At 44.2% G+C, this 12,609-nt stretch overlaps 1 protein-coding gene across 1 annotated transcript in view; it reads right to left on the bottom strand.

The window, feature by feature from the left end:
- Positions 1 to 596: 596 nt before the first annotated feature.
- The window catches only part of arhgap17a (Rho GTPase activating protein 17a), a 49,478-nt gene continuing 37,465 nt past the window's right edge, over positions 597 to 12,609 (bottom strand). Inside the window, 13 exon segments of the mRNA XM_046357096.1 lie at positions 597 to 2,418; positions 3,892 to 4,045; positions 4,047 to 4,196; positions 4,199 to 4,247; positions 4,249 to 4,438; positions 4,994 to 5,166; positions 5,884 to 6,150; positions 10,222 to 10,363; positions 10,567 to 10,658; positions 10,755 to 10,868; positions 10,995 to 11,075; positions 11,227 to 11,308; positions 11,421 to 11,532. Coding sequence (XP_046213052.1) covers positions 2,276 to 2,418; positions 3,892 to 4,045; positions 4,047 to 4,196; positions 4,199 to 4,247; positions 4,249 to 4,438; positions 4,994 to 5,166; positions 5,884 to 6,150; positions 10,222 to 10,363; positions 10,567 to 10,658; positions 10,755 to 10,868; positions 10,995 to 11,075; positions 11,227 to 11,308; positions 11,421 to 11,532 — 1,749 coding nt within the window. The 3' untranslated portion in view covers positions 597 to 2,275.

Here is a 12,609-nt window from a genome sequence, read left to right as displayed (position 1 = left end):
CAGTGTGTGTTGTGCTATAGGGTAGCTGTTCAGTGCTTGTTGTGCTATAGGTAAGCTGTTCAGTGCGTGTTGTGCTATAGGTTAGCTGTTCAGTGCGTGTTGTGCTATAGGTAAGCTGTTCAGTGTGTGTTGTGCTATAGGAAAGCTGTTCAGTGAGTGTTGTGCTATAGGTAAGCTGTTCAGTGCTTGTTGTGCTGTAGGTAAGCTGTTCAGTGCGTGTTGTGCTATAGGTTAGCTGTTCAGTGTGTGTTGTGCTATAGGAAAGCTGTTCAGTGAGTGTTGTGCTATAGGTAAGCTGTTCAGTGTATGCGTGTGTTACAGGGTAGCAGTTCAAGCCAGGATGCTCAGGAGCCAGCTTTACTGTTAGAGGATACAGTAATCTACAACTTAGTCTTGAATCAGGACTGTTAAACAATTATTTGGTTTTTATTTTAGAAATTGTTTGTCCGACACACCAGACTTTACTGGTAGCCGGAGATTGAAGAAATGATTACTAGACAATCATCCTCCATCAATAAGACCAAATGAATCATTTTCTTACTCATGTTGTGTGTTCATGTGTGAGCATGTGAGTGATAAAGCCATGACTCACAACCTTTTCACATTTTTCTTCATATACTTTATTCAGAAAGGGAGTATAACCAAGCAGTCATTTTACATTTGATTTATTTCTTGTTTCAGCTCAGTCTGCATACAAAACTAGCTGAGCTCAAAACGCAGCTTTAACATTTGTAGTTTAATGGCATTTGTTCATCTTTCAGAGCCCCGAAACAAGGTACTCTTTCTGCAGAAGGATAAGGCAGCAAGTTAAAGGAAAAGATGAGATAGAGGGGAATCTCAGCAAGACTACATGGATGATGGTCTCTGAAAAGCAGTACAAATACTGAACATGTTTTCAGTGCAACTAAAGCATCCAGAAATATGCCCTTTAGTTGATCCCATTCAGGGTCTCTTCTCTAGGAGCACAACCCTGCATTACACTCAAGGAAAAAGCAACGTGTATAAAAATAAAAGATAATTAAGCTTTTCTGGTCTAGTGTATCCAACACCACCTCACTACTAGGTTGTTACATTGGTTTGTGTGTAAAACCCAGCTCAGTGGGAAAGGTAGAGCAGAATGATCTTCCATATAGAAACCTGTTCACTGGAAAGCAAGCGCTTGTGGGGTTTAGACTTGGTTCAATATCAGCTGTTGAAGTGATTCACTAGTCAGATGACAAGGTAGCTACAGTATAAGCGCTTTAAAACAGTCCTTTCCTATATTCACTTATACAGGAACTGTCACTTTAATGCCCCAGCAACATTGACGTAAACGCAGAAGATTAGGAAGGCACCTACAAGCCAAGAGGATCAGCATGTACACTGAAAGTATATAGACCTATCCCTGCTACGAGTTATGGAACCAGTAAGGCCTGCTTCAGAAAACTGCATGATTATTACCTCAAGCTACAGGGAATGTGTTTTAGGAAATAAATACAGAGAGCAAAGGATGGGTTTCATACAAAAACAGGGATAAAAAAAAGGTATAATTGTGAGATAGACTGGAAACCTGCTACACTTCAGCAACAGTTATTATTTTGGCGGGATTCTACTTTTACCCACGTTTACTGTGCTTCACATTTACAAATAGTATTTTTCATTTCTTGAACTAAGGCCATCATCAAGAACAACACACCAATATCAAAGAAGTCTGTCGGTCCACTGTTAACAACCCACTCTACTAGCAGTTCCTTAAGCATCATAAAACAATTCCGTATGTTAGCTTAGAAACCCAGCCCCGGGCCCTTAAAACTCATTAAGGTGCAACATCCCATGCAAATGCATACCGTTTTCATTCCAAACCTCATCATGCCCCCAAAATCTACAAAGCTTTATCGAGGCTTCATCAGTGCTACAGTTACGATTTCCTGGTGGGGAGGGGCCAGGGGGAGGCCTGTTCTGTAGTTCCACTGGGGTGGTTGAGTTGATTGTATGGAGTTGTAGCTGTAACAGGCCTGCAGTAGAGCAAACCAAGGGGGTGGTGAAGGGAAAGTTAGTGTGTGGAGGACACCGGGAGTTGGAGTTGAGAGAGAGCAGCAGATGTGTGGTGATCTGAAGGGAGCTTGAGGTAGAAGTTGACAGTAACCACAAGTCTAGGACCAGATCACCCTACCCCTAGACCTAAAGTTAACCATTAGGGGATGACACTAATATCTGACCCTGGACCTGTGGTTAGGGTGAACTTCTAACCACACCTGGAGAGGAGATGGAGAGGGGACAAGGCCAGTCCTCTTCCTTATAGAACGGTACTCTCTGTGTCCAGATCTGAGTCTTTGGGCTGGGGCACGGACGTCATGGAGGGGGCAGTCACTGGCTGCTGGTCCACAGCAAACTCAGGGATGAAGGCTCGGGTCAAGCCTTTGAGAGACAGGGCTGGGTCTGGACAGGACAGAGACAGTGAAATGTTAGTGCTGCAGCTGACTGAGGAGTTCATGTTAAAAGTCTGCTAAGCTGTAGTTGTTTGTTAAGAGACTGTATAAAATCACTCACTTATTCTTTAGCTAAATATTGTGGATTAACTAAGTAAAAAATACTAAGAATTCAATAAATAAAAATGCCTAAAGGAGAAAACAAAAGTGGATTTTAAAATCAAATGGTGACTTGTGTTCAATGTTAGTTTGTTTTGGCAAGGATGGTTGACATGCTTAAAAAAGACAAGCATAATGCAAATTGAACCTGCAGTACAGACAATCACTCCCCCCATGCTACTACCTTCAGGGTCATCATCTGAAGGATCTGACATCAAAACAGTGGTTTCAACCGATGCAATCTATGACCATTTTCCATTGGCTTAAATATAAAAATAGCAGTGCACCATCAAGTAGCGTTAAATGCCAGCCACACTATGTAGCATATCAGAGATGATGCTGAGACAGATTTATTCTTAAACAGAGTCATGCTAATGCTATCCACATTCCATCATAAAGGCAAATAATGCAGCTCTCTTTATTGAAAACCACATCACAGCCATCATCCGCACAGAGTTAAAGAGAGCTTCAAAATGCATCCAAGGCTTGCACCTTTAGTACAATCCTGTTCCATGCATACCAGAACACTAAAACCTGATGAGGTTGGGTTGCCAAACTAAAACACACCTTAAGTCAAGTTAGGCATTAGGCATGCAGTGTGTTTAGCCTAAAGTGAATATGTATGAAAGGCTATGATCATGCTTAATATTCGGATGTACAATAGTATAGGCCAAAACAAGGAGCAGGCCATTATGGGGACAAGTCTTCCAATCAAGATGACAACGTCTTAACAAAAAAACATTTCCAGAGGGCGAAGACTGCAATTTAAGGCTTTGCAAAAGACATCATGACACAATCATCAAATTCAAAAAGTTTATATTCTGCCAATTCCATGAATCAAATTGTTTTTTTAGTTTCCCGGTATGCTTTCATCATTTACAGACGTCCTTTGCAAATTCCACATCAAAATGTTACTGATATTTAAATGATTTAATAATGAAGGTTGGAAGTCATGATGATTCACAACCAATGGGAACAATTGTAAAAGCAGGCACAAGTGGCATGTTTCTAAAAGTATGATGTGGTAATGGAGTAATGCCGAAACGGATGGAGTGCAGGAGCTGCAAAATGCAAGTATCACCTGACAAACCTTTCATAAATGCTCCTGAACCTGTGGACACAGGACTTTTAGATAAAACATTGTCAATATACTGTCAACACTAGAGGAAAAGGAGGTACTGAATACTGAACCAATACTATAAACTGAAAGAATGTCGTGATGTCTGTTCTGTCTGTTTATAGACTGTTGTGAATATATTATGTGGCGTGTTGCCAAATGAATCTCCCTTCATGGGACAATAACACATCACTTGACTGGACTCACCCATGATTTTGTAGGCTGTGCTGCAGATCCCGTTGGTATCGTTTCCCTGTGTGGGGGGCTGAGGGGGCGGAGGGATGTTGGGCCTGTTTCTGGGTTTGGGGACGGGGCGCGGCCGGGGGAGGGAGCCTGACTGGAAGGGAGAGGGGGCCAGGATGGGCACCGGGTATGTCCAGGAGGGTGGTGGAGGGTGGAGGGGTGTCAGGCGGGGTGGGGGTGTCTGGAGGAGACTGGTCTGTCCCCAGGTAGTCTCCTGCGGGCTGGCTGAGGGCCCTAGGGTGGGGCGGGGGACTGACCTGTGAGGGTGTGGGGGCTGTGGGGGCGGGTGGTTGGGGGCCTGGATGGGGGCTGGTTGCTGGATTGGCGGCGGGGGTGGTAGAGGGCTGGGAGATGGGGGAGGTAGGGGAGTGGCTTGAGGAGGAGAGGGGTCTGGGAGAGGGGCTGAGGGACTGGCCCTGGCCCGAGAAGGGGTGGTGGTTGGTTGGGTTACTGGACTGGCCTGAAGGGGGATTGATCGGCTTGGGAGGGGCAGGGGCCGGCTTCTTTGTACCTGGTTAGTGGAGAGGGGTGGACTTCAGAAAGGATCTTATGTCTACATATACTTTATTTTAGGCTACTTGAAATTGTAGGTCTACGTCTAACAGGGGAGCTACACTGGGGAGTCACAAAAACAGTGGGTTTTCAGCTGCTACACTGGACTGGTTAACTATCGCCAGGCTGAGCAGAGCCCAAGTCACTTTCTGTAGTGTTCTCTGGCATGAGGCGCGCATTCAATTCCTACAAATAGAACCAGAGCGCCATTTTACACTAAGCAGCACAGGCTCTTAAAGATCTGCGTTGCTTACACAGGTTTCATTGAAATGAATAGGAATGTCTTACACTCTGCAACAGTTACACATCCAGTGTAGCATGCTTGTAAATCTATGTCAAATGTAACAATATAACTGCTAGTGGAAATTACCTTGTAATAAGAGGCTTACTAATGAAAAAGAAAATAATAGGTTCTTGATAAAAATGTCCTCATGATACCATTATGCATATAGCTCCAAATAAATGTCAAACAACCTAATACAGCTAAGCTGAATTGCTTTAAGGAGTGTCTCACCTCTGCGCATCATGTGTGGACTGGGCCCCATGGATCCAGCCCCAGGGCCTCCCACTCCCAGCTGTCCCCCAGCTCCCCCTCCTCCGGCTGAGCTGGCTGTGCACGGGTGGCCACCACCTGAACCGTTCCTCTGGTGGAGGGTCGGGGTGGAACTGGGTTCACGCTTTGGGTTGCTTAACAGACAGACAGAGGCCCTAATTTTAAGTACAAGACTCAGAATTTAGCGTAGTGCTATGAAAATGTCCATCAAATTGAAGGCCTGTTCTGTGAGCTTTTTGTCCTTAACTGCACTGGGCGGTGTCTTCGGTTTACCTTCTATATTCTGTCCAATGGGTCAATAGAACAGTCAAAATGAGATTGAATGGAAACCTTTCATAAACGGATTCAAACTCATCCTTCAAAAACTACATAAGCTCAATGAGAAACGGACCTAATGGTCAAACAACATCTCTGCTGATTCATGTGTTCTAGCGTGAGAGCAGAGGCGTGGGGAGGGCCCTCGGAGGACGGCTGGCTCACACCAACCATTGTTGTAGAGCCAGTGGTCTGAACTGAGATGTACCCACAGTGTTATTATAATGATTACTTGTTAATTGTTTGAGGAAAATGCAGTTAGACAGCGAGAGAAAAAAACTCTAGGAAAATAATATGTGAGAAACCCATGCGGTCACGTCAACATCTTCTATCTCTGTAGTCATTTTCCATTCAAAAATGATTCAAATTACCATGAAACGTTTATATTTGTAGAAGAGCAGTGACATCACCATAAACAGTGCACACATACTTATCAGCAAATGATCATCAAAAGGTTGCAGGCAAAAGGATATTTCCTTCCCATGCAGTGGAGTGGCATGCGTGTCTGTGCTCCCCAGTGCACCACACACCCTTACCTGAGTTCCTCAGCGGTAGTAGCGAGAAGCTGCTGCGCTGCCACCAGGGCAGCCATACTCAGTGCCAGGCTAGGCTGGCAGCCCTCCAACGCCAAGCCCCCCGGTGGGGCCTGGAGCTCAGCCACGCACCCTGTGAACTGCCCAGGCCCTGGGGCCTCTACCGGGGGTAAAGGGGGCTGGAAGGCGGGTGAAGCATGCTGCTTTCTACCTAAGGTGTTGCTGCCTCTACGGGGGACGGTGTTATGGTCCGACAGTTTGTTAGCAAAACTACAGAGAGGAGAGAGGACAGAGACGGCAGAGCCACGTTGAGAAAGAAACCCGGGCGACAGGACAGAATCACCAAGTCCCAGAGTAGAGAGCGTGAGAGAGTGGAGAGAAAGAGAGCGAGAGAGTGGAGAGAAAGAGAGTGAGAGTAGAGAAAGAGAGCGAGAGAGTGGAGAGAAAGAGAGCGAGAGAGTGGAGAGAAAGAGAGCGAGAGAGTGGAGAGAAAGAGAGAGAGTGGAGAGAAAGAGAGCGAGAGAGTAGAGAGAAAGAGAGCGAGAGAGTAGAGAGAAAGAGAGCGAGAGAGTGGAGAGAAAGAGAGTAGAGAGAGAGAGAGTGAGAGTAGAGAGTGAGAGAGTGGAGAGAAAGAGAGTGAGAGAGTGAGAGAGAAAGAGAGCGAGAGAGTGGAGAGAAAGAGAGCGAGAGAGTGGAGAGAAAGAGAGCGAGAGAGTGGAGAGAAAGAGAGCGAGAGAGTGGAGAGAAAGAGAGCGAGAGAGTGGAGAGAAAGAGAGCGAGAGAGTGGAGAGAAAGAGAGCGAGAGAGTGGAGAGAAAGAGAGCGAGAGAGTGGAGAGAAAGAGAGCGAGAGAGTGGAGAGAAAGAGAGCGAGAGAGTGGAGAGAAAGAGAGCGAGAGAGTGGAGAGAGAGAGAGCGAGAGAGTGGAGAGAGAGAGAGCGAGAGAGTGGAGAGAGAGAGAGCGAGAGAGTGGAGAGAGAGAGAGCGAGAGAGTGGAGAGAGAGAGAGCGAGAGAGTGGAGAGAGAGAGAGCGAGAGAGTGGAGAGAGAGAGAGCGAGAGCGTGGAGAGAGCGAGAGCGAGAGCGTGGAGAGAGCGAGAGCGAGAGAGTGGAGAGAGCGAGAGAGTGGAGAGAGCGAGAGCGAGAGAGTGGAGAGAGCGAGAGAGTGGAGAGAGAGAGCGAGAGAGTGGAGAGAGAGAGCGAGAGAGTGGAGAGAGAGAGCGAGAGAGTGGAGAGAGAGAGCAAGAGAGTGGAGAGAGAGAGCAAGAGAGTGGAGAGAGAGAGCAAGAGAGTGGAGAGAGAGAGCAAGAGAGTGGAGAGAGAGAGCGAGAGAGTGGAGAGAGAGAGCGAGAGAGCGAGAGAGTGGAGAAAGAGCGAGAGAGTGGAGAAAGAGCGAGAGAGTGGAGAGAAAGAGAGCGAGAGAGTGGAGAGAAAGAGAGCGAGAGAGTGGAGAGAAAGAGAGCGAGAGAGTGGAGAGAAAGAGAGCGAGAGAGTGGAGAGAAAGAGAGCGAGAGAGTGGAGAGAAAGAGAGTGGAGAGAAAGAGAGTGGAGAGAAAGAGAGTGGAGAGAAAGAGAGTAGAGAGAAAGAGAGTGGAGAGAAAGAGAGTGAGAGATACTCCACACCAAATAGTCAAAAGGGATGTTATGTAGATTTGTATTCTAAAGTCACAAGGATAAACTAGAAGCAACTAGAAGCCTATAGCACTTAAGACATCCAAAAATACACTTTAAAAAACCCATGTAAGTATGATCATCAGAGCTACCAATCAAACCAAACATTCAAAGTGTAATTTAATATATTATTGGTTGATTTATACAAGTGAAAATCCTTTTGATTTAAATAGCATATCCTCAGCTCAGAGCACTGGCAGGTATAGGATCAGTCTTTGACCTTTCACCCCATGGCAGTTCAAAGTAGAGGGATGGAGCTAGTTAATTGACCATTAATTAACACATTTAGCATCTCCTGGCTTCCACACACAGCCTACAAGCCACTGATGCAGACCTGTGGAACATCTAGATTTTAAAAAGTCTAATAAATCCATGTAATATAGTCTAAACTTCACAATAAATCCATTATTTATTTTAGACCGGTCTAAAGAAACATGATATGAACAAAATGTAGTCTATTTCAGTACAAGAGAATAGCATACTCGGAGTTGTCCTTATGTTCGGTCCTGATCTGGCATTATTTTATAGTGAAGAATACAATGGAATAAAATATAAATTATAGTTTCTCCAAACAATCTGAGGGAGTGCGTTGAGCAGTTAAAGAAACAGGTACTCCAATATGCTTAATTTAGAGTTATTCATGTAACTTTTGTGGTGATACAAACGTTGGGCTATACGTTTATACATTCCAAGGCTGCATGACACGACTAATGATGATTTGAAAAGTTGCATGAAAGGCATGAGCTCTGCTGTGTTTTTTTGCGCAGGTTGTATACACTTCATCAGTCTCTCATTCCCAATTTGACAAGCACTAGATAATGCCTCGAATTGTCCGGCAGCATCCCCTTTGTGTGGTCGTAATGCCCCCTAAAAATATCCAGGCCTTTTGTGGCCAGTGGCAGATGTGCCCTTGGGCTGAATATAACAATTTTAATTCACTTTCCCCTGCGTGCTGTTTACTCCAAATCACCTCTCACTCACACGGTTCTCCGTCACGTGATCGGCTCTTTCTCACAGGCTACAAGTGAAGACGGACATCGAGGACACAACTGTGGGTGTTCTTATCAAATTCTGAGGTGCATATTGAAGATATTGGAAGAGGAAGAACTGTCCACATCTACTTTTTCAGCTAACAAGATGAGTAGGCCTAACAAACAGAAAAAGCACTAACCTACATCAATCTACGATCCCCCATAGTACAAAAGTTGACCTATTCTGTGAGAGAAATAAATATTCCAAACAGTCTGGGACAGTTGTGGGATGCGATAGATCCCTAATAAATACAACCACTAGCAATCAAAAAAAAAACATAACCAATGAGGCTGATGCAACAGATCAGAACGTTTAGCTTAAAATATTGATAGATAAGGCTATTTCATCACATAAGCGCAGCAATGCTCACACGGCAGGAGGGTATAAGTGTGAATGTTCCATTAGCAGGAAAACACCATTATCAAAAGTGACCAGAAATGGGATTATGCATGTAATGCTATTATTATAATTTTTTTTTTAAAGGTGCATTTATGGTGAAAATTAACTTACCCAACTTGAAACTCACGTGCTGCATATGTATGCCAGTTAGGCTCTTACAGTCCTCGGGGGCGGCAGCGTAGCCTAGTGGTTAGAGCGTTGGACTAGTAACCGGAAGGTTGCGAGTTCAAACCTGCCCTGAACAGGCAGTTAACCCACTGTTCCCAGGCAGTCATTGAAAATAAGAATATGTTCTTAACTGACTTGCCTGGTTAAATAAAGATAAAAAAAATAATGTGCTTAAATTTAAAGTTATTTGGCCACTGTAGTTGTGATACAAACCTTATCAAAATATGGGCCTACATGAGGTGTGCGACTATGATATGAAGGGATACATCGTTTCTTGCCTGCGCTGGGCATCATTCACAAGTGTGATGGGTGACAATATTAGCCTATTATTGATTTCATCTTGTCTTTACAAAGAGTAAATAATAAATGTGTGAAATTTCTTTTGCACCTGTCTTGAAACGGGCAGCGGGGGAAAATACATGTCAGCTATGCACTTAAAAAGCAAATGGAGGATGCTTTTCCTGTGGTTAATTTTCGTGCCAGCCATGTTGTAAAGAGAAACAATGTGTTTAACATTAGGAAAGTTGATAAATAAATATAGTAGCCTATAGAAAGCTGATGGGTTCCTAGTCTTTTAAGAGGACATCACTCTGTTTTCTCAAGCAATTGTATGGCCTATTGAAATGTTGCGCAACATGAGCTCTCATGAAGTGTTTGATTAGATTTTCAAAGACATTTCCATTGATGTCAGAGTGACTAGAGGGACAATAGAGTGCTGAGTACCAGGCAGTTAGCCAGTTTGGTAGACTACTAATGAGCATAAAAATAAAATAAAAACTTTATTTAACTAGGCAAGTCAGTTAAGAACAAATTCTTATTTTCAATGACGGCCTAGGAACAGTGGCAGAACGATAGATTTGTAACTTGTCAGCTCAGGGATTTGAACTTGCAACCTTCCAGTTACTAGTCCAACGCTCTAACCACTAGGCCACCCTGCCGCATCATCAGAGCTCGGAGAAGCCTAACTACCGTGACTAAACGGTCACGTTGAATTTGACTGCCTTCGTGACTCGTGACCACTGGTGTGGCGGTAATACAGTCACCGTAACAGCCCTAGCTACTGTTGGTGGTTACCTGTCCTTGCGAGGGTTATCGTTCTCTGGCCCCACCATGCTACCAGGCCTCTTCCTCTCGATGGTGGAACAGTCGTACTCCATCGAGTGGATGGAAGGAGGGGTGGGCATGGCGAACATCCCCGATACATTAAACTCCACATCTATGCAAAGGCGGAGAACAGACAAGTAGAATTCCTTTAGGCGCCATTTAAAAACAAACAGATCTATCTTTTTGAGTAACCTGGGAATCAGATTTATACCACTGAAAGAGTAATCTGATGACATTCCCATTGTTCATGATCCTGTACACAGGAGACTAAGTACCTCCCTCCTAAGGACCCGGTCAAAGGTTACATATACATACCCTCAGGGAAGAACCAGTCAGCGTGCTGTATGATAGGTTCTATGATGGTCACCACATGAACAGAGGTAGCAGCAGCCATCTCAGCTAGAGTCCTGCAGGCATACAGAGGACAGCAGACATGTTATAAACAAACACTAACAAACATTTGTTTTTTAGTTTGAAAAGTAAGTAACTCCCCCCTTTCTCACCCCTCTGTTTTGGCCCACAGCATGTTTGGTCCCAGTACAATGGCGATGTTGCTAGGGGTCATCTTGTTGACCTCACTGTCCTGAGCCAGCTTGGACAGGAACTTCACCAGATACCTACGACACAGACGGGCACAGGTAAGGCAAAACATTAGATGTTAAGAAACAGGGTAACATATCTTCATAATACACACATCTTTGTTGTGAAGCAAAGTTGTGTGAACCAGTCCATCTGTTACCCACCGTAGGTTGGCTTTGTTGTTCTTCGGTAGTTGATCACACACAACCCATAGGGCCTGCAGACGCTTGTCTGGCTCTGAAACGCTGGGCAGAGAGACAGAGGGACAATCACAGACCCGTTTCATGGTTGCTATAATTTCACTCCTTTTTACATTTGATTTCTCATACTTTTATTCCTGCTCTACTTGGTGACACTTCATTTCACAGCTATACGAGACGGTGTGTGGTGGCTTACTTAGACGCCTGAATCCACTCGTCATAAAGCTGGAAGCTCATCAGAGGTTCTGGCAGTTCTCTCAGGTAAGACTTCAGGGCTCCTGGAATGAAAGGACAGTTACGTGAGGAATGGTCTGACAGTCATTTCAGTTATATTACTTGAAAACTCTTGCCGAAACATGTATAAAACGTGAGTAGGGCTTAGCACCGTACCAGCGACAGCATGGGGGTCTGAGTAGAACTCCTCCAGCTGTGAGGTGGAACAGTCCAGAGCAGCCTTGAGCTTCTTCAGTTTAGAGGCCCCTGCTGCGATCCTAAACAGGCCCTGATACAACAACACAGACACACAATCCGCAAACAATGCTTAAAATGATACATTTCCTTTTGTCATAGAAGGGTCCAGACACCTTTGGTCATTTCACTTGATTAAAATAAATCAATAAATCCAACAATCATCCTCGCTGTGCAGTACGGGGGCTCTGAAAGAACATGAACAAAAACACAAATACGTCCTTTTAGAAACAGAATCACTTTCAGTATAGTGATGCAGGTCTTTAGATGTTGTACACGTGAAATTGTGTCATTTCGAACTTTATCCGCAACGTTACATTCAATTTTGTACGACTCGAGCAGTTTACCCTGTACAGCTGTTCCATGGTGTAGCCTGCTGCTAGAATGGACGGAACGGTGTTGTTCGAGTCGCCAAAACATAATGTAATATAACGTTGCGGATACGTTTCAGAATTACACAATTTCACGTGTACAACTAAACACTATACCCTATTGTTCATGTATTTTTCCCGAGCCCCCAAACTGACAAAGAGGATGAGGAAGTGAAATCGCTGGTTGGGTAAATAAAATAAAAATGAGTGAAATCGCAAAAACATAACATTAACTCCAAAATAGAGATTTGGTTGTAAAAGAGCTAAATTCTCCTTTAAATCACTACACAGACACCCAACCCTGTATGTATTCATTCATTCACACACACCTCCACTCTCTCTCTCCCAAACAAACAGTCCCTCTCTTCTCACCACACTGACTGTGTTGTGTTCACCCATAGAATGAACGGGAAGATAAACAATGTGTTGAGAACTAAAGACTGGGAGGAGTAAACACACAGCTGATATATTATGACCAACAAGATACTTTGTTGTATTCTAAAACCGTGCAAACACAAACATAGCGTCCTAATAAATCGCAATTACAGAATAATTGCTGACATTTCTAATAAGTGAAAAGAACTTTGAACATTGCAACAGATTTCAATGTTTTTGTCCAGTCTCTCCTCATGTTCATTTTGGTAAACATTTCAAATGGATGGGTTCAATTATTTCTAGGACCAGTTTAAGTGCATTTTGTGTTTCGTATTTGGGTCCACTTGAGACAAAAATGTTCAATC

The sequence above is a fragment of the Oncorhynchus gorbuscha genome, linkage group LG07 (assembly GCF_021184085.1).
Source record: "Oncorhynchus gorbuscha isolate QuinsamMale2020 ecotype Even-year linkage group LG07, OgorEven_v1.0, whole genome shotgun sequence".
In the NCBI taxonomy this organism is placed as follows: Eukaryota; Metazoa; Chordata; class Actinopteri; order Salmoniformes; family Salmonidae; genus Oncorhynchus; species Oncorhynchus gorbuscha.
The sequence above is the reverse complement of the archived record's forward strand: the minus strand, read 5'-3'. Positions and strand labels throughout refer to the sequence as shown.